This window comes from Echiichthys vipera (genome assembly GCF_963691815.1).
Source record: "Echiichthys vipera genome assembly, chromosome: 2".
Taxonomy (NCBI): domain Eukaryota; kingdom Metazoa; phylum Chordata; class Actinopteri; order Perciformes; family Trachinidae; genus Echiichthys; species Echiichthys vipera.
The window spans coordinates 18586954-18610990 of record NC_139827.1 but is presented as its reverse complement, the minus strand read 5'-3'; the positions used below and the strand labels follow the sequence as shown (position 1 = coordinate 18610990).

General features: G+C 42.0%; 1 protein-coding gene across 2 annotated transcripts in view; it reads right to left on the bottom strand.

Moving 5' to 3' along the window:
- Nucleotides 1-24037, bottom strand: part of klhl5 (kelch-like family member 5) — a gene marked incomplete at its 5' end in the record, with an annotated part of 53457 nt that overhangs the window by 12909 nt on the left and 16511 nt on the right. Inside the window, 5 exons of one of the 2 annotated variants that reach the window (XM_083929497.1) lie at nt 2815-3027; nt 4615-4811; nt 5514-5650; nt 12346-12534; nt 16703-17304. In XM_083929497.1, the coding sequence (XP_083785623.1) occupies nt 2815-3027; nt 4615-4811; nt 5514-5650; nt 12346-12534; nt 16703-17304 (1338 nt within the window). Of the gene's footprint in view, nt 1-2814; nt 3028-4614; nt 4812-5513; nt 5651-12345; nt 12535-16702; nt 17305-24037 lie in introns of those variants that run through there. The other variant, XM_083929498.1, reaches the window with a different exon arrangement.

Here is a 24037-nt window from a genome sequence, read left to right as displayed (position 1 = left end):
TAATAATAATAATAATAATAATAATAATAATAATAATAATACTAATCATGTCATACTTTCATTATTTTTCAAGTTCAAATACACAGCTCACATGGAACAGGATAAGTTCAAATAGGCAACTGCAAACCACCACCTACATTTACACCTCACCAAAAAGGACCCTTTGTTTACCTTTGATAATGCAAGTAATCTTTTCCAGTGTGTGATAACTGTTTTTTCATAAAGTAAACAAAGATTTAGCAACAATATCTTTCATTAATGCCAGGTTATTTTTATTTCTAGTGTGTTGTTTAATATTTTTCTAAATGAATGGTGAATAATATTTATCAGGGTGAAGACCTAGAATGAAAAGCTTCAGGTCAAGTGTTCAATGATTTTTTTTTACTCACAACTATACACAAGAGCTATTATTCAGTCAACTGATTGCAGTTAGTTATTATCTGCAAATATTGTGATTGTTCATTAATCATTTAAGTCAATTTAGATGCATGGCAACGTCGTTTGCTCACATTCCTGTTCCCCATGAACCATCCTGACTTTTGTCCTCTCACTTTCCCCAAGGTGCAACATGGAAGAGGGGTGGTCGGAGAGGTGGGGGTTCACCTCCTGGGCACTGCCAAGGTATCCTTGAGCAAGGTGCCGAACCCCCAACTGCACGGGGTGCCTGTCAGTGGGCAGAGCTGGAATCAACTTGTATTATTTTAATATTAAATAACACTTCAATACTTTTGTATGTGTATATTTAGTTGTAACGTTAGGAAATGTCACTGATGTTGCCTTACACATAAATGAATGATCCCAGATCCCCACACATAGTTGGGAAAATTACTTTGTAAAAACTGGTTACAATAACAATTACCCTCTTGAAATTGTAACAGTAGTCTAACTATTTCAATTACTTTATCAAAGTAATGTAACTAATTACATTTTATTACTTTTCTAAACTTACTTCCTACTTCCTTTGAATCAATGTTATCAACTGATAACCAATTCCCACATTTTTAGACATGCTAGTGCACAAGGAAACCTTGCGAAGCGACAAAAATGAAACATAGCCTTAGCTTTTTGCAGGAATTGTTCAGATGTAACTAAAATTGTAATCATAAATAAATGTTATTTAATTACACAGTTTTCTCCAGTAATAAACTGATTATAATTATGTTTATTTTGTAATCAAATTACTTAACACCGTTACATGTAACTAGTTACTCCCCAACACTGCTTCCACACAGTGAAGCATACAGCTTATGAAATAAACGCTGGTATCAAATCGGTACCAAAACCCAGGTATCAGTACCAGGACTGAAAAAGTCTGATTGGTGCATCCCCAGTATTTTTCTTTAACTATTTTTTGCTATTTTTGAGATTTTAACTGAGTTTCATCATTAGATTAATCAATGTTGATTGTTGATGAAAACACTCAACTCAACTAACACTGTCTGGTGCACAATGTCCGATTTACAGCCAACAGATGGTCCTCTGAGAAGATTAGACCTAGTGTGTGTGTGTGTGTGTGTGTGTGTGTGTGTGTGTGCGTGTGTGTGTGTGTGTGTGTGTGTGTGTGTGTGTGTGTGTGTGTGCGTGTGTGACAGTGGTAATGGGGAGGAGGGATTAAAAGGTATTAATTTGGTGCAGTGACATCCTCTTGATGAGTAATCGCACGACGGCCTCGATGGAGAGCTGACTAATTGGTTGATGAATATCGATCAGTTGTGTGTGTGAGGTTCATACATGGTTTTATGCTGCAGCTCATGAGGTTAATCAGTTTAGCGTGGTGGTTGTGGTGATAATATACGCTGTTTGAATCAACCCTGAGCTCTATGTCTGCCTTACTTTTGCTCTCTCGGCTCGAGTGCTATACTACTGCTTTCTCCTCCGCCATCCATCAACCTCGTCTGATTACATGTTACAGCTACTTGTGATTTCAGCTGACCAGAGCAAAGTCGTATATCTGAGGTGTTCATACTGTATGTGATGTATAGACACAGGCAGAGAAGATGAAAAAGAGGAGGGGGGGCCACAAGGGGAGTCTTATCTTTACAGTTTCTTTATACTGTATACAATAGCAAAGGGAAATGACTGATGAGGGAGATGAAGAGAGCAGATAATTTAGCTGCAGTTAAGAGAGATATCACACTTAATTAAGGTTTAAAACGTGTGTGTGTGTGTGTGTGTGTCCAACGCCCTAGGCAGTAACTGAGGTTCTGCCTAGCATATAAACTTCTCCGCATCACATTACCAGTCAAGATAATCTGCTAGGAAGAGGAGAGAGGAGGAGATACTTGCACACACTTAAACACACATAAACACAACCAACACAAGCACACATGTGACAGAGTAATGGTTGTGATCTACAATCTCTTAGCGTAATGATTATAGTCCCTCTAATTGCCTAAGGAGGATAGAGACAGAGAGACACTGGAGCCAGAAGGAGGTAGAAAAGAAGAGGGAGGGAGAGACCACGAGACAAATTTGGCCATGGAAAAAGACCTGCAGGAGGAAGACATCAACATCACTTTTGCCTCATACTTTGCTTTAAGAGATATTAAGACATGAACAACTCTGGCAAAGCTCCAAATACCGTATTTATGTGGTAACGTTTTGAGAGCACAAATAGTAAACCAAAGCATGTATGGATGGATCTTCGATACAGCGACTCCACTACCCAATCACATCTGCACAGACTCTGGTCCGAAAACTACAAGATGGCAGCGCCCGTGTCCGGGATATTTCGGCTCTACTTTAGTACAGTGGGAGGAAGCAGAGACATGTTGTCCATCTTTATATACAGTCTGAGTTCTTCGCAGTTCTCACCTGAGGCTGCAGCAGTGGCAGTCGGATGTGAGCCAGCAGCAAGGGGAGGTGACGTTGTCGCGTAGAGGCGTCATGATGGACCCACGTTAGCAAAGAGGTTACAACAGTTTCCTCGTCATGCACGTTGACGTCATCAGATGTGATCAGCCTCTGCATCTCCTCCACTGGGAGCAACAGGAACTCCTGCCCTCCCACCACCTCTAAAAAGTGCTCCTGGTAGACATAGGGATGAAATGTTATAAGAGCCGAGAAGGAAACGGTCTAATTAGTCTCAAAAGAAGAAGGTTGAATGATTAATGGATTGCAGATGGAAAAAGGGATGAGAGGAAAAAACAATATGAAGATAAGAGTGGAGAGAGGAGATAGATCAAGGGGTTGGAAGGAGGCAAGGAAAGAGAAAAAAAGGAAGGAAATGAGGGCTTGAGAAAGGTCAGAGGAAGATGATGAAAAGCTGGAGAGAAAAAAGGGTCTGGATGAGAAAAGGTTGGAAAGATGAGGCGGTCGCTTCAGATTTAGAGAGCAGGGCTGCAACTAACAATCATTTTCATTAACAATTCATCTGCATATTTCAATTTCTGACAACCAACTGGGCGATTTAAAAAAAACAGTTTTAATTGATTTGACAACACAATAGACATTGTTACATTTAAATAATGTGCAACATATGCAGTATATATAGGAATTTCAAGCTATAGCTAATTTGCAGAGCTTCAGTCTGGCTAGGCTTTACAATACAATACACCAGTATAATACAGGCAGAGAAACTCACAAGAAAACAGACATAGACAAAGGCAGACAGAGAAGAGGGATCACAGATCTGTCTTGGTATTGAAAGCTTTTATATTTAGTAATTGTTTTTAATTCTGATGGGAGAGTATTCCAAATCTGTGGGGTTTTTACTGAAAAATCAACTAATCGTTTTAGCAGCAGATGGGATGAAAATAATGCAAATGAGATAGAAACAAGAACTAGATTCTTCAACATAAAGGTCAGAATACAAACATGTCTTCAGTGTCAGACCAGTCAGCTGAGACAATAAGGAATGTGATGAGAGTGGTTTGAGGGAGGTATTTTCCGCGGGAAGAAAAGCATGTAAAAGTGACCTGATTCCCACACAAATAAAACATTTTAAATACATAAAAAATAAATTAAAAACATTCTAGACTTCACTATATGCAGTCTTTTGTAAAGCTCTTACACGTTGGCTGTAATAATCCTGTGAGCTGTGTATGTGCGTGTGAATAAGTGTGTTTGTAAGTGAATTACAGACAGTCACACCCTGATAAAGCCACCTCTACGACATAATTACCACACATTAAAGTTGAACAATAATCCACTTAGAGGGAAGGGAAGAAAGAGAGGAACAGTAACACTGACAGACACACAGAGGGAGGCAGGCAGGGTGAAAAAAAGGCACGTTAAGGCAGGAGAACAAGAAAAGAAAAAGAATAATCAAGTCGATGGAGGAGCTATTTCACAGTCACCATAGCAACACTGTGCTGAACACAGTTATTGTGGCGATAATGATGTGTGGTGCGTTGCGAATCAGGAACCAATTTGTTACCAAGAATAACATCAAGGCTGGAAAATGACCAAAGACTATAAAACTATATAGAGGGTTGTGAAGCAGAGAGCTGTTTATTGTTCTTACTTGACTAATTAATTTTTAAAACCATAACACCACCTGTGATCTACCTGAATCTACATCCTCATTTTCCAAAGCAGTTGTTTCCTTAATTTTTTCGTGGTGGCTCTACAATCGCTGGATGAACTGTAGAGATGAACTGGCCGTGTACCCACCATGGTGTAGGCGTGAGCAGCCCTCTGCAGGTCATTGCAGCCCTGAGCGTCGGCATAGGACCGGATACCCAGACAGTTGGAAGGGTGGAGCTGCTTCATGAGGAACGAACAACAGGCCTGAACCACTGATGACAACTGCAGCAGGCAGGAGGCTGACAACAGAGACTCAATGGTGTCTTCCTTCAACTCGAGACGGCCTGGAAGACAAAGAGGTGAAAGAGGAAGGAAGACATCACAAAAGTGAATATTATAAGTGTCTAAGATTTATAATTTAAAAGGTTATTGAGATCAAGAGTAACACAACCCTCAACTCAAGAAACTAGTCAATAAAAGTCCCTCATTTATTTTATAGCCCTGAGACGAAAAGGAATCCATTTATAAAGTATGGAAAACAGCAACCTCCGGGGCTGAGAAATGAAGCCAACATGGAAGTGCCAAAAACTGCAGTTCCTCAAATGGCCACTTGAGGCTGGCTCCCAAAGGGAGTCAATTCCAATAATTAGAGTTATCTATCTATATACTGTATCTAAGCTCGAATGCATAATTAAGGGCTTGGATCTTTGAATGACAGGTGGGTTCCATCACAGGTGGCTAGCATTGACCCTCAGCTTCATCCACCCTCTACCGCTTTGCCAATTTTTGGGAAAACCTGTGGGTGACGCCGCGGAAACTAGGACCCTTAGGAACCAGGTTAACAATAACAAAGTTACTGTTATGTTGATGGGAACAATGCGTTAATCAGTCTTTCAAAACTTTTAAACCTTCCAACCCTGTCTGTGGCCATTTGTTCTCACTGAAGATGCTTATTTTTTTTAAAAAAAGCAGTCATTTCATATAACATCATTGATTTTTGCCTGACAGTACGTACTGATGTTTTTCAAAGGAAGTGTTCAGTATACCTGTGTATGCATACTGCACCAAGACCCACAATGCATCAGGGTCCACTCCTTCCATTTTCACCTCGTCCTGCTTGGCCTCCCTCACATCACTGGTGAACATGGCCGCAAAGTAGTCCGACACGGATGACAGTACCAGTCTAAGAGCGGAGAGAGTGTCAGACGTCAGTCAGAGAGGTCGGACAGCTGTGATGGGGGCAAAGAACTTTGACCTTGCTGACAGAACTTGCTGGACTGACGGGGAAAAGATGCAGAACAGAGATGCCTGGAAACAAGGCACAACATTATCATTCTGTAAATACGGTATATCACAGTAGATACACAGGCAAGCTTAGGATGGTTTTAGGAAGGTGGGTTTACGAGGTGGGCGTGGAGCATTATGAGCATGGAAAGTATAGCAGAAATGTCAAATTCAGGCCGAAAAAAGTAACCAGGACATCAAGAATAATGTCGCATCACAAAGTTCTTTGGTTTTTACAGCATAAAACTGAGGGGCTTCACACAACTAGGAAACATGCTGATATTATCCACTCTTCTCATACAAAAATGATCAAAGAATAATCAAAGATTTTAACCGACTGCTATTCTAAACTGCTTGACAGATGTGGATTGAGACTTTCAGACCCCTTTACATCAATCTGATGCCAATTTAACATGTCATTCTCATGTCTGCATAAAACACCCTGATAGCTTTAACGTAAAAGTACCCAATGGCAATCTGAAAAAGACCAGGATTAATCGGACTGTTATTACCGTGATAGGCAGAAAGAAGCCCTGTATGTTTGTGCTCTACAAAGGATTAAAATCACTCATTTGGGCATTTAATATTAAAACCACTTGAAATGAATCTCCTCCGAATGGCACCATCATCGTATACTCGTCTCTCTGAAGAGATGTGATTAGGTAAAAGAAAACTGTGCAAACAACAGTCTGGCATGGGCCTAAGGCATCTCCAGATGTTAGTACATCGTGAGCATATTGAGGATAAAGAGCTCAGATGCTTAAATGCTTGATAGTCAAATTCAGCAGAGCAAATTTCTCCCAGTGAGCAAGTTTTTAAATATCTTTTAATATCTGCCATACAGGAGACTAAACTAATGTATTCGTTTAGGATTATTTATCTTTGAAACCAGTGCCACATCAGAGTAAAGAACTGATATTTGGAAACGATGTTGGCAGAAGAATGTACACACAAATGCCATGAAGAGCCGGGAGGTTCTCTGACTTTAACACACTTTAACAATGCTTTCACACATCTCCTGGCTTTTTACAAGGTTGCAAATTGAAGCCAATTATTGTCTTGATACAGTGAGATTCTATGACAACTCGTACATTAAACTACGAGAGGCAAAACAATAGGTGAAAATAACATAAGGACATGCTGCCTGAAGGTCAGTACTGTACTGTAATTTCACTATTACAGTCTATATAAACTGTTATGCTGCCTGACTATCGCATGTAAAAAAATGATTTTTATTTCTATATTTGTCAATTCGTTACTTACACATGGCTCATTATTTTCAAAAAACTACTATAGTTTTACACAGAAGCATCCACACAAAACAATATTAAAGAAGACAAAACTAGTGATAAACCGACACATTGGCCAATATTTGCGTAGGTATGGTATCGGCCGATGCAGCATTAGCTTTCCCGGCATTATTTACAGACATCGGCCCTAAAAAACCATATTGGTCAATCCGTAGACACAGCCCTACCCAGATCAAGTCCTGGTATGCACTGTAAAAGATACAAAGCCAATCCCTGCAGTCAGAGAACATTGCATGTGTCAATCACAGCAAGTCAGCTCAAAGGGAAAGAGAGAGGAATATTCTTAATGGAAGGTCAATGCAAAAGGCGAGAGTGAGAGAGAAGACATGCGCCATAATGGAGAGCAAGGACGACAGAAAGGAATTATCTTGAGGTCATTTGTAAAAACTCCATTACCCCTTCATGTCACTTTAATGTTAAATACACACCACATAGCTCTGTGTGACAGCTATGTGAACAGATTTTCATATGTTAAAATCTTTCTGCTTCCACTTTTGTTTGCATTTGGTTGTCCTTGTGTGTGTTTTCTGACTGCATGGTCAACTGCCTTGAATGTGTACATTTGTGTGTGCTATGTCTCATTACTGAGTGACACTGGGGACCGTGAAAGATAGCCTGAAGCAGAGAAGAGTGGTGAGTGACACACACACACACACACACACACACACACACACACACACACACACACACACACACACACACACACACACACACACACACACACACACACACACACACACACACACACACACACACACACACACTCTAACTTGCAGTAAGCGACACAGGCTACTGTATATAGTATACAGTACCAGGTTATTTATACATAAATGCACCTTGTAGAAGGCAGTGTGTCACTCTGAAATGGAAAGAGCACAGAGAAGACAAAATGCCAGAGTGAAGAAAGCAGGAAACAGACGAGTTGGACTCAGGAAAGGAGGGCGAGCTGGAAACTGAACACTGTGTCTGTTTGTATTTGAGTGTTGATGTGCTGCTTGGTGCAGAGACACAGGGTGGAAAACAGAGAGGGGAAAACAACAGGAGGGCTGGTAGGAGAGACTTACTCAACTATTCTGACTTTTCACCACACATACTCAAAAATGTAGCAATGACCTGCTTCCCTTGACAAAAAGCAAAACCGGATTGTTCCACTGGATTTTGGATTATTGCAGAAAATAAGATCTGTGGCAAAGTTTGAAACTTTTTTCTTCACAAATAAAAATCGCTATTACGGTTTTAGAAGCGTAAATGCAATTGCCATTAGTAAAAAGCTAACGCTAGGCTATAAACAAACTACACCAAAGTTGCATGACAGCAACGTCACCACCACTAGGGATGGGTATAGAGAACCAGTATTTAATTGATACTGGTTCCTGACTGGCCAGCAGTCGTGCTGCTATCTGTATTTATGTAATAATAATTAATTAAAAAGATCAGTGTTTCCAACTGTGTATGTTAGCAGCCGGGGCGCCCGACGGGTCTAAGCATCTGGAATGTTTTTTAAACTAAAATGTGTTAAATAAGTAGTAAACTCCTTTTAGGTGTAATGCAAACGTATGTGTATGTAATGTAAAAGAGTGATCAATAGAGAAGGTTTGAACGTAGCACTGTAGTGTATGTGTGTGTGACCAACTGTTGACGCTTTTAAAATCTTTACATTTCTTTATTTGTTGCACCAAATTGCTGGGAGTAGAATCGATAAGAGTATCATTAAGTATCAGTATTGATAAGCAGTTACAGTATCTTTATCAGTTTCGATAAAATCCTAACAATAAACATCCCTAACCCCCACTAGCTACTACTTCCAACTGATTTTGTGTGTTTGGCGTGATGACAATTGTAGTCTATTTCAGCCACCTGTTAGAAACTGACTTTTTTTAGAAACATAGAGGCTTCAAAATTCACAAGAGGGATATTTATTGAAGTATTTTGTGTCATAGACCGAACATGAAAATAGCACATTTTGGAGTAGTTTTTCCGTATCCAAATCTTGGAGAGTAGGTGCTGTATGCTGTTGAGTTTGTCTGCTTTGATTGCCTTTGAGGCAAATTTGCATTATTGTGCTAACTAGATTTTGGTTTATGACCAAATACCTGCCTCAGCTGTACTTTGTGCTAATTTAACATGCTAAATGTTAACATGCTAAACTAGGACGATGAACATGGACATTATATTTGCAGAACATCAACATGTTAGCATTGTTTACATGCTGACGAGCATTTAGCTCAAAGCACTGCTGTGCCTCAGTACACAGTAAAAACAGACAAAACCATAATATGCACATAATGGGTCACAGATGCATATCTATTAATCTACAGCAATGCTAAACAGATGTTTCTGAACTAAAGATATTTTAACTCAAATCAGTTGAGTTAGCATTCTTACAGAGGTGTCCACTTAGGGGCACAAAAATAGCTCTGCAAGATAATGTATTGTATAGGGCACTGCCCTGGAGACAAATGCTTTTTGTGCTCTGCTTTTTAAAGTACTATGGTGCTTGAGTTTTGCTCAAAGTGCGCTGCTTGCAACAAACTCCACCAGAAATATGCAGCTACACACAATACAAGTGGCCTATTCAGCACGTACAGTGCATTTCTTTGTGTGTATATGTAAGACAAAGAAACACAGAGTGAAATAGGGTGTATGTTTTGTTCCCAGAAAAGTGTTTTATCCTACATATACAATAAATCAATCGCAAACAAAACACCCACTTTCAAAGAACTTACTCCCACCCCCTTGCTAGTACACGCACACACATACACACACAACTCATACACACAGTTTCAGATGCCAACACACTCATTCACATACACCATTAGGATTCTCATACAGCAGGGTCTTTTGTTTGTCACCATCTGTGCCTGGAGGACTAAATCAAACGAGGCAGAGAAGGAAGGCAGGGAGAGAAAAGGAGGCTTTCTGCTGGTGGAGAACCGCTCTTCTTTCTCATCCTTGTGCAGATGGAACCTGCTGCTGCACCCGTGGCCACATGCCCAGAGAGCAACAGCGACAGAGCAGCATAGTGGGGGCTTTGAGGTGGGTGACAAGCACGTGTGTGCATGTGTGCATATGTATGTGTATGTGTGTGTGTGTGTGTGTGTGTGTGTGTGTGTGTGTGTGTGTGTGTGGGTTTGATGATTCAGAGGCTTAGCTGACTATGTGTGGTTCAGAGAGACTATTAGTGGGACTGTGGTTCTGCTGTGTGTAAAAGATTATTTCCAGACAGTGTCTTGTGAGAGCAGTAAGCTACCTGCTACTTCCGTACCTATGAGTTGGCGGAGTTGTTCAGAAGTGACACAGAGGAAGAAGAGTTCATTGGATTTAGTGATTAGGAGTGACAGATTGTTTGGTAAACGTATAGTATGTTCTATATGTTATAGTTATTTGAATGACTCTTACCGTAATATGTTACGTTAACATACCAGGCACGTTCTCAGTTCGTTGTTTATGCGTCATATAACGTACACTCATTCAGCCTGTTGTTCTCTATTCTATTTTTATTTTAAATTGTCTTTCAAGATGAAATGTCTATTCTTGGTGTTGGATTTTATCAAATAAATTTCCCCCAAAAATGCGACTTATACTCTAGTGCGACTTATATATGTTTTTTTCCTTCTTTATTATGCATTTTCGGCTGGTGAGACTTATACTCCGGAGCAACTTTTAATCCGAAAAATACGGTAATTCATTCATTCATTCATTCATTCATTCATCTTCAACCGCTTGTCCCTATCGGGGTCGCTGGAGCCGAGCCCAGCTGACTTCGGGCGTGAGGCGGGGTCCACCCTACACAGGACACCAGTTTATCGCAGGGCACACAGAGACAAACAGAGACAGACAACCATTCACACCTACGGGCAATTTTAGAGTCATCAATTAACCTTAACACGTGCATGTCTTTGGATTATGGGAGGAAGTCGAAGAACCCGGAGAAAACCCACGCAGACACGGGGAGAACATGCAAACACACAGAAGGGCCCCAGCCGGGATTCAAACCAGGAACCCTCTCGCTGTGAGGCGACAGTGCTAACTCGTAGGGGGGCGCAATATTTGTCAAAGGCAAAAGATGTGTTAAAATACCATTCTGAATTAAATATTGTGGTACTGCAGAGATGACCAACAAGTTGTTTTCTACAGACAGAAAAAAATCTTTGTTTGGTACAGAATTTCGCAACGACTATTTTAATATACAGTATTTATTTATTAAAAATGAGAACAATGATGCAAAAATTATCTTTCCCTCCAATACCGACAATAATATTGCAATAGCAGTAGTAAGACAGACTAATGACTTTTAGATGTTTTCCTCATATCGTGAAATCTAATAAAAAGTTTGTTGGATTTCGGGCTGCAACAACAATTAATTTCGATAAATCAATAACAAAAAATTCTGATTAATCTGTGAATTGTTTTGTCTGAAATGTCATCAAATATTGAGAACTTTGCACCACAATAGCCCAAGGTGACGTCTTTGTGTTACTAATTTTTTCCACTAACAGGGAAATATACTTTCAAAGAAGCTGACACCAATATATGTTTGGCATTTTTGTTTAAAAACGATTATTCAAAGATCAAAATAGTTGCAGATTCATTTTTTATTGATGGACTTCTCGATAATTAATTTAGCTCAAGATGGATTCATGTTGCACAGCAGTGTGTGTGAATATGTCATAATGTGTATGATTCACAAATAACAGAGCAAGTGTTGGGCAACCAGCAAACCAAGTGGGTAAAAGTAACATCCACCCCAAAGAAACAACATTTGTACAATACCAAATCATCAAATCAAACTGAAACTCCTAATAACATGTCCGCCTACATTTCTCAAAATTACGTAAGAAGACATTTTGCATGATAACAATTGTCTCTAATCTTTCATTCTACCACTATAACACAGGTATTACACAGCGGTGAAGGGTATTCATCATGTATAGTGCTAAAATATGCAGTTGATTGAATATGAAAAAATTCATTTTGATAAATTAACACGACGAGTCAACAGTGACAGTGACTGGATGCAACTTTTTCTAATGCAAGGGGTTTGTGCTTTTCTCGGTTTTCTACAATTATAAATGGAATATCTTTATGTTTTGGACTGCTGGTCAACAAAACACGACATCACCCTGGCTCTCAGAAATACGTAAAATGGAAGGTTTTCACTCTTTTTGACCCAAACAACTAAAATCTAACTGATCAATAATGACAATAACCATTATCTGCAGCCCAAATGGCAGACATCTGTTCAACATGTCTGTGTAATATCATAGTGTCTCTTTTCTCCTACCTATGTGCAGGTATCCGCCTTTCTCCAGCCACCAGTATGACATCACACAGCTGTCGGGACCTCAGGTAACCCTCCATCTTGCGGAAGGTGACGTCGGCGTGGGAGAGAGCGGTGAACATGCACTCCTCAGGACATGCGCACGGCTCCATCGACACGCATGAGGACAGCGTGGCGCTGCTGTTAGAAGTCCTGTACGGAGACAGTCATTCACACAAACACAAGGACAAATGGACAAAAAGAGAAGAAGACAGAAGCTTTGAGTGCATGTGTTGGTTCTGATTCTCTTTTCTTCAAGACAAAGAGACAGATGTGTGGAGAGTTACACCAGCGGCTCTGTGTCATCCATGTGCCATCTTTTTCTTTGTGCCAAACGTATTCGCTCTCTCCTTCACTTTAACAGGGTTGCTGTACTGTATGTCGCCAGAAGCAGACAAAAGCTCTTTAATGGTCCAATTACTAGGAGTAAACGGCTAGATAAATTTAGCCCACTTAAAAGAGAAGCTGCCAATTAAATAGCTATGGCAGACAAGCCAATAGGATGTTCTGTAATGGTACTCCCAAATGGAGCCAGTTTCCTTGTATCTATACCAACAACCAGAAATGAAGCAGAATTTGGGGCCAGGAAGACTTCAACATTCGTTGTTCACTGGTGAAAGTGTTGTAGCCCAGGAGCTGCTATGTCTTATTCTTCCAGTCTGAGCTGATGAGGTTTAATTGTGTGAGTCTGTGTGTGCATGTGTGCTTATCATAGACAAGCAGCAAAGTATAGCTACCCTGTGAATTATCAGCCATCATGGCTCCCAAACCAGCATTTAATTTAGAAGAGCCAGGGCTGTACTTCCATTTTACTTTTACAGCAGAAATGGAAGAGCCGGCCCGACAGCTCAGAGATGTAAATGATAACTGAACTGTTACTCCAAGATCCAACTCTACAGTTAAAGAGAGCTCATACTGTGGATGTGTGCGGGGTTTTGCAAATCAAACTGTCCTAAATCACAATTTTCCACATGCATATTCTCTCAGCACTTAACAGAGAGAAAGCAAGGCAGAATCTGAGAAGACAGCGGAAAAGGCGGCTTGTGTACAAAATGGGATTTTAAATGTAAATACTCAATGATCTAAAAGAGGATTATAAATGTGTCGTCTGGTTTTTGTGGTACGGAAAAGGATTTTTCTGGTCCAGGTCCTATTAGCAGCTCCTGGGAGTTGCTCGCCATCTTCTCTGATGATCCATATTTTTTACACACATTTTACACACATACACATTTCCCCTTCAGTTACCAAATATTGTCATTCTGTTTCTCCGGAAAGGATTCCTCCTCTGTTAGCTTTGTGGTTTCCAGTCAAAGGAGTTTTCTGTGTTTTTCCTTATGCGATTATAGATTTTATATCGACTCTAATCAATATTTTTATTTATTTATATCATTTTTATCAATGATGGATCACATGACAACAACTGCAACTTCACTGTTTTGGTTCTGCTTTAATGCAAAAAAAGCTTTGATAAAACCACTGTATGCTGTATACCCAGCACCAGCTGGTGAACATAGTGGAGGATTTAGCAGACTTGATATATTTGTCTCAGCAGTTGATAAAGACCAAAAAACAGAGCTAAAAATAATATTGGATTTACACATTAGGTAGCCATGCAGAAACACGACTCCAAATAAATGCTAATGTTTTCCTATGTCTGCGGATGTGTTGAGTTCATAGCCTCTTTCCGCTGCTGTAAAACAACTCTGAGGTAAATTAGTGATTTGAGGCTTTAGACATTGATATTGACTTTGAGTTTAAATCTCAGAAATGGCTAAAGTTATTAAAAAGGCTGGAGTAAGTGCCATTCACATTCAGGGCTGTATGTGTGCTGCCGCTGATATACTATAACAGGACTCATCTTGCCTCTCTCTCTGCCTCTGTCCTCTAAACATGTCTCCTGTCCTCACTTTTATATCTTCAGCTAATATCATCCATCACTCACTTCATTCCACCTCATCCCATCATCCATCTTTGCCTCAATTTCCTCTCTTCCCTATATCCCAATCTAACCCCCAAAGGAGGCTTTTTGGCTATATTTCCTGTCCTCTAGTCTGAGTGTGTGTGTGTGTATGTGTGTGTGTGTGTGTGTGTGTGTGTGTGTGTGTGTGTGTGTGTGTGTGTGTGTGTGTGTGTGTGTGTGTGTGTGTGTGTACACGAATGGCGTGGCTAAATACTGCCAAAGGAGATGGCTTTGAAGTGGGGGAACGCTGCCTTCCAGTCCCCTTAATTGAGCCTGGCAGGCACTCAACATTGACAGAGAGAGAAACAGAGAGAGAGAAGAAAGAGAGAGGGTGTCTGGGGCGAATCAACAGCATGCAGCCAAATTTTTTAAACCCCTGCACTAGGCAAGGACACTCACACCACTGATATTCAGTGCGTCTCTCTCTCTCTCCCCTACACACACACACATTTGCACGCACACTCCCTTATGATTAACTATCTAGCTTGATTAGCTTGTAGGCTAACAGCTAATGTAAATTAAACTTGGTTCTGTTAGCTGATATATATTATGTGATCATACAGCCACGGTGCCTGCCTGGTCACATGTTACAGCCTCCGTGACACACATACAAACGCTTTTGTTTCCCAACACATTAGAAAGGAGTGAAAAAGAGAGGGCAAATGAATGGACAAGGGTGGGCAGAGATGAACATGAGATGAAGGGAGAGAGGGAGAGAGAGAGAGAGAGAGAGTAAAGGAGGCACACCAGGATTAAAGGGGGGAGAAGCTGGGCGGGGTGAGAAAGTAAAAAAGAAGAGGAGGATATCAGTGGAGTCGAGCCGAGCCGAGCCTTCAGCCACTCTGGGATTCAGGACGCATCCCTTCCCATGATCCCTCTTGGGATTCTGCCACTTGTGTTCTTGGAGTATCATACTGTACTCAGGAGCTCTCAGAGAGAGAGGATGGATTGCATACAGAATGACACACATACAAATCACATAACATACATGCCTTGAGCTGCACATATATGCTGCAAAAAATAATTGCTGTGTTGGTATGGCAACCATAACGTGCAGACACATGGCTGTATCCATGCACAATGCATACTCGTGCTCTGATTATTATTTTGTCTTTACCTATGCTAACGAGGCTGCTGTGTGTTTATGTGTGTTTGTGTGTGTGTGTGTGTGTGTGTGTGTGTGTGTGTGTGTGTGTGTGCGTGTGTGTGTATACATGTGCATTACTAATAGGCAGACGTAATTTTCTGTCTAAGTGCTGCCAGACTCCTCATCATCACTGAAAATATGACAGCAAACCATATTCTCTCTCTCTCTCTCTCTCTCTCTCTCTCTCATACACACAATCATACACATTTGTGGTGAAAACAAATGAGGCATAGAACGAAAGCACATCAGACATTAATCGATTTAAAAATTACATCAGCTCTTGCTCCCACTGAAAGCTGTTTTTAAGTGTGAGTGTGTGTGTGCGTCCTATGAATCATTGATATTTTCTGATGTGTGTCTTGGGAAAACAGGGTATAATAGGAGGCTTTCAGATGCATCATTATGCCAGTATAGTAAAAAAACACACACACACACAAAATATATGTCTCCCTTTACTTCATCACAATTACTGCATCATAAAAAAACATAAATCTGGGATAGGGGTTAAGATGCCCTAATTGCTTTGTTTTGCTGTCTCCGTGGCAACTATTAATTAAATCTTCTTTCACAGCACAGCAGCTGGATGGCCACACCAATGCAACACACACTATCATGCATGTGCACAGAAACATGCAGAGCACTGAGGATTGTGAGTGAAAGAGAATCAGTCGCTGAAGACAAAACAGTATAAATGTCAAGTGCAGTATGTTGCTGCATGCTGAGCCCTGGAGTCATATTGTTAATTTGACTCTTACAATCCCATATTCACAGGAGAGTGTGTTTGTGTCTTCTAACAGAGCCTGGTTGCTGGAGTCTCATTAGGAGGTTGAGGGAGAAATCAGTGGACCACATGCTGTCCCAAAGGTATCAGCCCTCATTTCTCTCTCCCTCTTTCTGTTTATATGGTAGTGGAGGTCCACTGTTGCATATTGTACTGTCTTATCCCCCCATTTCCTTATATTCCGGAGGGGCATATTCACAGTTTCCACATGCTGATTTCAGTTAAAAAGGTGGTTAAATAAAGAAGAATTGATTCATCAAATTATACATACAACATTTGATTTTCTGTAACTGTAAAAGCTAACTCAACCAGTCCACACTTGCCCTAACTTTTTTAGTTTGTGTGTGTGTGTGTGTGTTTAGTGAATTTCACTGACTAACTTCAGTTTTACCCACAAGGTCCTAAAACAAACATCAGACCTCGTCATCCCTACCTGCAGGAGCTGGAGTCGGTTTCCGGAAGGTTGTTATTGTCCTCGGAGCCCGACGCTCCTGGTGCCGCTGCCGCCTCCTCCTCAACCCCGACATGAGCGGGTGGCTCGGGTACCAGCTGGGGCACTGGTGCCCCGCCGGGGAGCTCCATGCTCGTCGCGGGACGGGAGCGACGATGAGGCGGCGGGGAGACCCACGACAGCCCCGCAGCGGAGCTCCTGCACTCTGGCTGGCTTAAGGAGCGGGGGCAGGAGCTCCCCGTTGCTCCAGCTGCCGCTCCTCCCGGACCGACCCGACTCCCGGCCGGATCAGCAAACTTTCTGTTTCCGTTACACAGGTTAGACCCGGCGCTGCCGCTGGCCACCAGTCCACTGTTACCCCCGGTGCTGGGGTTTGCGCTGGCTGAATTTGAGGTGCTACAGCCGCTAACTGAAGGTCCGTCTTCCGAACTGCCGCCTGTCCTTCGCCCAGCGAAGTAGTCTCCGAGCGGCGGGGAGTGAGGCGGAGGGACCGCGGGGTGACCGAACCACCTCCATCGGATCCTGAGGATCTGCTTCACATCGAACTCCTTCCGCGAGGAAGAGCCCGAGCCGCTACTCGACATTCCAGGGCTCGACACGAGGAAATGGCGGGGGAGAGCCCGTGCCGCTCTGCCGTTAAAAATGCACACTGTACGGTACGCGCGTCTCTCCTGGCAACCGCACGCCCGTTAACCACGACTGAATGTAGTGAGCGTATTGTAGCGGAGTGTATGGATGGAGAGAGAAAGAGAGAGACAGAGAGAGAGAGAGATACTTTTCATGCACAAACCAAACCACAAACATTTGCCACAAGGACAAATTAATGTCACATTTCTGCCATGCAGACCACAGGAAGTAACAGAGAGGAATGATCATTATCATCATCATAATTATTCAACAGCCTGACAATTGATCAATAATAACTACTCAGGATAGATGGAACATAAAATCTGTTGGGCAAGACATTTCTCTTTTCTTTTCTCTGTGCAAGTCTTCATGTGTTGTCTGGAGCGGAAAGGAAAGGTCTTTGAAATGTCAGAAAGTTAAATGTAAAATAGTGTAAAATGCTGTCATAACTTACAGACAAGTCTGCCTTTAAACTGCTTGTTTTGTTTGACAACAGTCCAAAAATCATGAAGAAGTTTAATTATATAGAAAAGCAGCAAATCCAATCTCAAAATTGAGATTGTCTCAGCTTTTTTTGCCAACTATTTTGATAATTGATCAACATTTATTATATTTCAAACAAAAACTCTGCAACATTCTCTGGATCAAGCTTCTCAAACGTGAAGCTTTGTTGCTTTTCTTTATACCTTTGTAAACTGAGTATCTGTGGGCTTCAGTTGGGGTTATTACTCTCGTAGATGGCACTATAACTGATTCATCAAGAATCACCCTAATCAACAATGACAATAATCCGCAGCTGCAACCCTAGCTGTTTTACTCACAAAGGTAATATATGTGCTCACATCACATGGGGAATAAACTCGAAAAGTAGGCTACATTAGGTAACAAATAAATGCAACGTCCTTACAAAAACATTTCTTTGTGACTGTGTGGGTGCCTGTATGCTAGAACGAGTGACCATGCAGGTTTGTGAAGCAGCAGCAATTATTACATGTTATTCAGACTATGAAATGTAATGATGCAGTGGACAGATCCTCTTAATAATCTTAATTTCCACCCTGTCTGGCTGTCTTCGCTCACTTCTCCTCACACCTTTCTGTCTCTATCTTATTGCCTCCTAACAATCACACTTTGCTCCGACAACAAAATCGGCACAGCAGCATATTGCAACCAGGCTCCTCAACAGATATTGAAAACAGAAAATAGTCTGCGTTTGAATCACCACAGTGGGGGGACCTCAGTGTCCTTGAAAATGAAACTGCTCTCCCCACATGGAAACAAACACACACACACACACACACACACACACACACACACACACACACACACACACACACACACACACACACACACACACTTCTCTTTATTCCCCTCTGTGTTTCTTCACAAACCATTTGCTCTTCTTCACCCATTAATTCCTTCCTGTCTACCTATCCATCTCCTCCCTCTCTTCCCTCCATCTGCATTACAGCAGCTATTCATAGACAGTAATGATCAGTGGTAGCCGGTCCTGTGGGAGCCATCACCATCCAGAAGCCCCGGGCACCCAGACCAGCCAGCCAGAGCCTTCCTCACCTTCTCCAGTAACCCGGGGACAACTACAGGCTATGCCGTAACCACAAAGTCAGAACACAGTCGCTGGATATTACCATATTATTTAGTATGCCAGAAAAGAATATAGCATGTTCCAATACATTGTATGTCGAACACACTATGCCAAAAATAACAGGATGTCCTACTGCATCCAATTGCATTTTGCAGTATGGAAGCCAGCATGCTTTTTCTTGCTATTCATGGCCCACAATGAGGGTCAAAGTTCAAGGTGCAATATTAAGTAAAGTAGTATGTCCCAATTGTATGCTTGGGCAGATGCAGTACCAGCTTAGAGTAAAAAGAAAAAGCATCCAATTTGGAACGCAGTCCATGTGTTCTGGATGGAGTTCCAGCCGTGGACGGGGAGGGATGCTTTAGGAGCCCCACTCTAGCAGGAATCAATAAGTCAGACAGCCGAGGTCAGTTTGTGAATTGTACAGACGAAAGATGTGTTACTCATAAATTGGCCACGCAGTCTTAACAGCCAGGCCTGGGGACTCAAATAACTGAACGGAGCTGATGAATACTACCAATTTAACTTTTGTTTGCCAGACTCTGACAACACAGGGCTTTTCTTCAGTTTTTAGGATGTACTGACAACCAAGTGCAGGACCACCCCGTGGCGCCATCTGATCAATACTATAAGTCAATACACACACAAGCCGAGTTTGCGAGGAGGCAGAAAGACAGGCAGCAGTATCGTTAAGGCAAAGAAAAAACAAAGGGTCATAGCAGAGGAGTCAGGAGCATGACTTCACAACAGTGTAGCTGTTTTGGTTTTTGTTACAACACCAACTGGCTGAATGGAACAAACTCTGTTATTTCTAAACAGAGCATGCACAGAGAGAGTGACCGCAACTCTAAAATAATCTAAGGACCCAAAGAGTAAACCAATGCATTTCTGCAACACTTACATTGGAAATGCCGTCCTGTTACTAAGGGAGGCTGGGTATGAGGCTCTGAGGGGGAATGAAGCTGAGGAATGACGGGCCATTCAGCTCTGGTCTCCTTCAGTTGGATCTAATCATTGGTCACTTGGCAGAAGCCTCCTTGAGCCGCCTACCGTTATTGGTCTCTTGGCTGTGGTAGTCTAAGGCTATCACTCAAAACACTGCACTACTTTACACTTCAACAGCACTCTGGACACACACATGTACATAAACACAAACACACACCAAAGAAAAAAACACCATGAAATCCCATTCACACACACTTCACACTCAATATTCATCCTGTTTGTGTGCATTCACACATGCACACAAACACGCACACAAATGGCAGCACGCAATCCCATTTATTCGCGCTTTGTACTTTATAAGCGTTCAACTGCGCATACGCACACACACACACACACACACACACACACACACACACACACACACACACACACAAATAGCAGCAAATAAAAACAGGTAGCAGTCATCTGGGGAGAGCTGTCGTAAAAAATATTTTATGGGGCCAGAAAGTGAAACATTATCTGTCTGGCCCGTCTGTGATGATCAGCTCATCTCTCATGACTGATGCTCATCCTCCATTGGCCTTCTTCCAATCTCTTTTCTGTGTCTTTTTATCTTTCCTCTTTCTTCCTCCTTTCTATCTTCTTCTTCACTTTGGGTGCTCTGTTTTGAAACCTTGTCTTCCCTCCTTTCCTCCCAAATGTCCTTCCAAACCTCAATTTCCTGCTCCCCATCAGTGCTATGTGACACACAGGGGAATGTGTGTGTGTGTGTGTGTGTGTGTGTGTGTGTGTGTGATGGTGGAAAGAGTCATTGCTCTATATATGCTCACAGGCATACATGCATCATGACTTGTGTGCAAACGCCTGCATATGGCCATAAACTTAAACCCACACACACACACACACACATACACACGCACACACACACACACGCACGCACACACACACACACACACACACACATACACACACACACACAGCTCTGGAAAATATGAGCCCGATATCTGCTATGCATTCTGCATGCATACACACAAAAACACAAGGACACACTTTCATTCAAGTCACAGCCCCTTCATCACACACAGACAAAAACACACAAACACGTGCTCACTTTTACACACACGCTCACAACACTGCTTGTTTCCGTTGTGTAATGGCAGTGTTGGTTAGTACTGTAGCTGCAGGCGAGTCTGTCCTTGAGACTCAGAGCAGGCTCAGACTGGCCAAGCAAATAATTACCTCTCCACACGCCGGCTCCTACCAACATATGAACGAAAAGGAGGGAGTGTGTGTGATTGCAATTAAATTGATTTCAAGGCACAATCTTCAATAAGATTGAATAGTAAATTCATTTTATACAGGCAAGGAGGCTTGCAGGGTGGAGGGAGACCCAGGGTTTGAGCATGTGTTTTTAAGTGTGTGTGTGTGTGTGTGTGTGTGTGTGTGTGTGTGTGTGTGTGTGTGTTTATGTTTATGTTTGCTTGTATGTCTATCTTTGTGAGGACCAATTTGAGTTTGGGACCTTTAGGACATTTTGGTAGTTGTAATGGTTAGAGAGTGCTCCACCTTTTTAGTAATACAGACCCTTTAACAACACTAACATTGGAGATGTTTTTTATTCCATACATTGTTCCTCCTTGTTGCAACCTGGTGCCTACATTACTCACAATGAGGCTTGCCGCAGTAGTCAGTGGTACATCATGGTCAGGCTACTCTGCAATTACTTTTCTTGCCCCCCCCCCCCCCACCATTGTTTTGCTATTTAAAAATATATAATTAAAACCCATTTAGTTCATTTTCTCGTAACACTGCCCACGTCCATCCAATAAAAATCCTCAGAATAGTAGAATTTTTAAATACTAAGGGTCTTAGCACAGAGTATCAGAAGAGGAGTCAGATTTCACGTGACGGAGAGTAGGGTGAGTGTCCGCCGATTTGGTGTCAAAGCTGATAGCAAAAGTGCCTATTTGGCAAAATTTCAAATATAAACCCAATGTTAACGGGAAACCTGATAATGTTAATGAGACAATCTGTAAACACTCAAAGTGGCAGCGTCTGCATATAACATTTGTTTAGAGTGGCCACAATCAGCTACGGCAGTCGTGTTGCAGCCGGAACGCTGTAAAAGCTGTAGCTGCAGTAAAAAGATATTGAGCATCATCGACGAATATCTTTTTTGGGGGTAATGCTGGTGTTATTACAAGTTTATTAAGCGTCTGGAAAATTTTCTCACCGTGGCATCCCTACCGACAAAGGACAACTTTTTTCCAAACTCATAGTAGGACTCCCAAAGATAGGAATAGGAGCAAGGGAATGCATTATTAATGAGGGTCCTCACAAGTATAGAAGTACTGCTTTTGTGTGTGTCTAATGTGGATAAAACGCAGACCACCTTCAGCTGGTAATTTCCCTCTTATCCTCTATGACATCAGTCAATAGCAGAACCACAAAGATCAAGGTCGGCTTTCTCTGTGGTCTTTGTGTGTGTGTGTGTGTGTGTGTGTGTGTGTGTGTGTGTGTGTGTGTGTGTGTGTGTGTGTGTGTGTGTGTGTGTGTGTGTGTGTGTGTGTGTGTTTGTGTGTGTACGTGTATTGGGCTCTATTCAGGGAGTGTGTGTTATAGCTTCAGACGAACTATGTTATCCCAGTTTCCCAGGAAGTAACTAATAGGAGGAAAGATGAAAGAAAGTCGACATTAGTCCAGCAAATTTTATATTCCCCACTTTGCTGCTCCTCCCCCTCCCGCCTTCTATTTTTTCATCACATTCATGTAATCAGGCAGAAAAATATGCAGTAAAGTTCACGAGAAGGTTTTAATCTTGCCACAATCAGAGCGGACGGTGCCTGAGCCCGCTGTTCAGTGGAGCGACTTTTTTCTGTTCGTTTTTTGATCACATCCTGTAATAACCTCCTCTGTCCACTTAATTTCCTGCCCCACTTCACTCCCATCCATTACCCTTGTTCTCTCATTTCTTTTGTTATCCTCCTCCCTTCAAAAGATGGATCTACTGTGTGAGAAAGTCCTGCGTTAATTAGGTGTCTTGTATGTGCGACTAGTAGAGGGTTTTGAGCTTGGATACAGAAGATTGCAATGAGTGGGAGGAAAAGCAAGAAAGAAAGACAGACAGAGAATGAGGCAGAGAGAGGAAAAAAGAAAGCCTGGGTGAACTGAGAGATGAGAAATAGCGGCCAAGGATCAAAACACCCAAACTGCCCAGTGCCCACAATTACATCTAAGCCTTGCTGTGGCAGAGGGAGGCACATGTACTTTCTATCTGATCTTATATTGGAGCAGAAACCTCCTCTCTGCACTGAGACTTTGACACACTTTTACTGCCATGTTTTATTCAACACAAACGTAGAGAGAAAAAGATGTTATTGAGTGTGTAGCTAAAAAGATGTGAGCTTTATGGAAAGCATTATGCTACCAGGTGTGGGTGGAGGAGAAAGCACACACAAACACAAAAAAAAAACACACACACATTATAGTATGCACACAAGGCTTTGGAGTGTGAACCAATCCGTCCAATTACTTTTATCCATGTCTGTTGCTGTGGGAAGAGAAAATAGTTTTTCCGTTTTTGCCTTAAAGCACATCACCTGGGTACGGACACGCACGCGCACACACAAATACAGTGCAGTGGCTATGGTCTGGCATGCTAGCTCTGGTTCCACTAATTGCCCGAGAAGAGAAAAACAACAGGATGCAAACTGCCAAATTTAACCACATTTGTTGAGCCGTTCATCAGTTGAACAATTCCAGAGGAGGACGATGGTGATGATGGGAGCAGCCGCAGCTGAAAAGCAATGGCTACTGGCTCTCATCCAGTCAAATAATACTCCTTGTTATATCGGCCCCAGCAAAATCACACACCGACATATACATCTTTTGTGAGCAGAGGCAGCCATTGATCTGGAGGGGTCTGACATTTGGCCTTGTTGTGTGCACCTGTTCAACTCTGACATTTAATTCTGCTGCTGCAGGACAAACAGAAGTTTATGAGCAGATGTTATGAGATTATATGACCCCCGACAAATCACACTGCAGCAGCAGCAGCACCAACAGCAAATTGAACAATGGCTACCAACATCCATCCAAGTCCATCCAACAATAACCACACAGCATGAAAAGCATGCTCT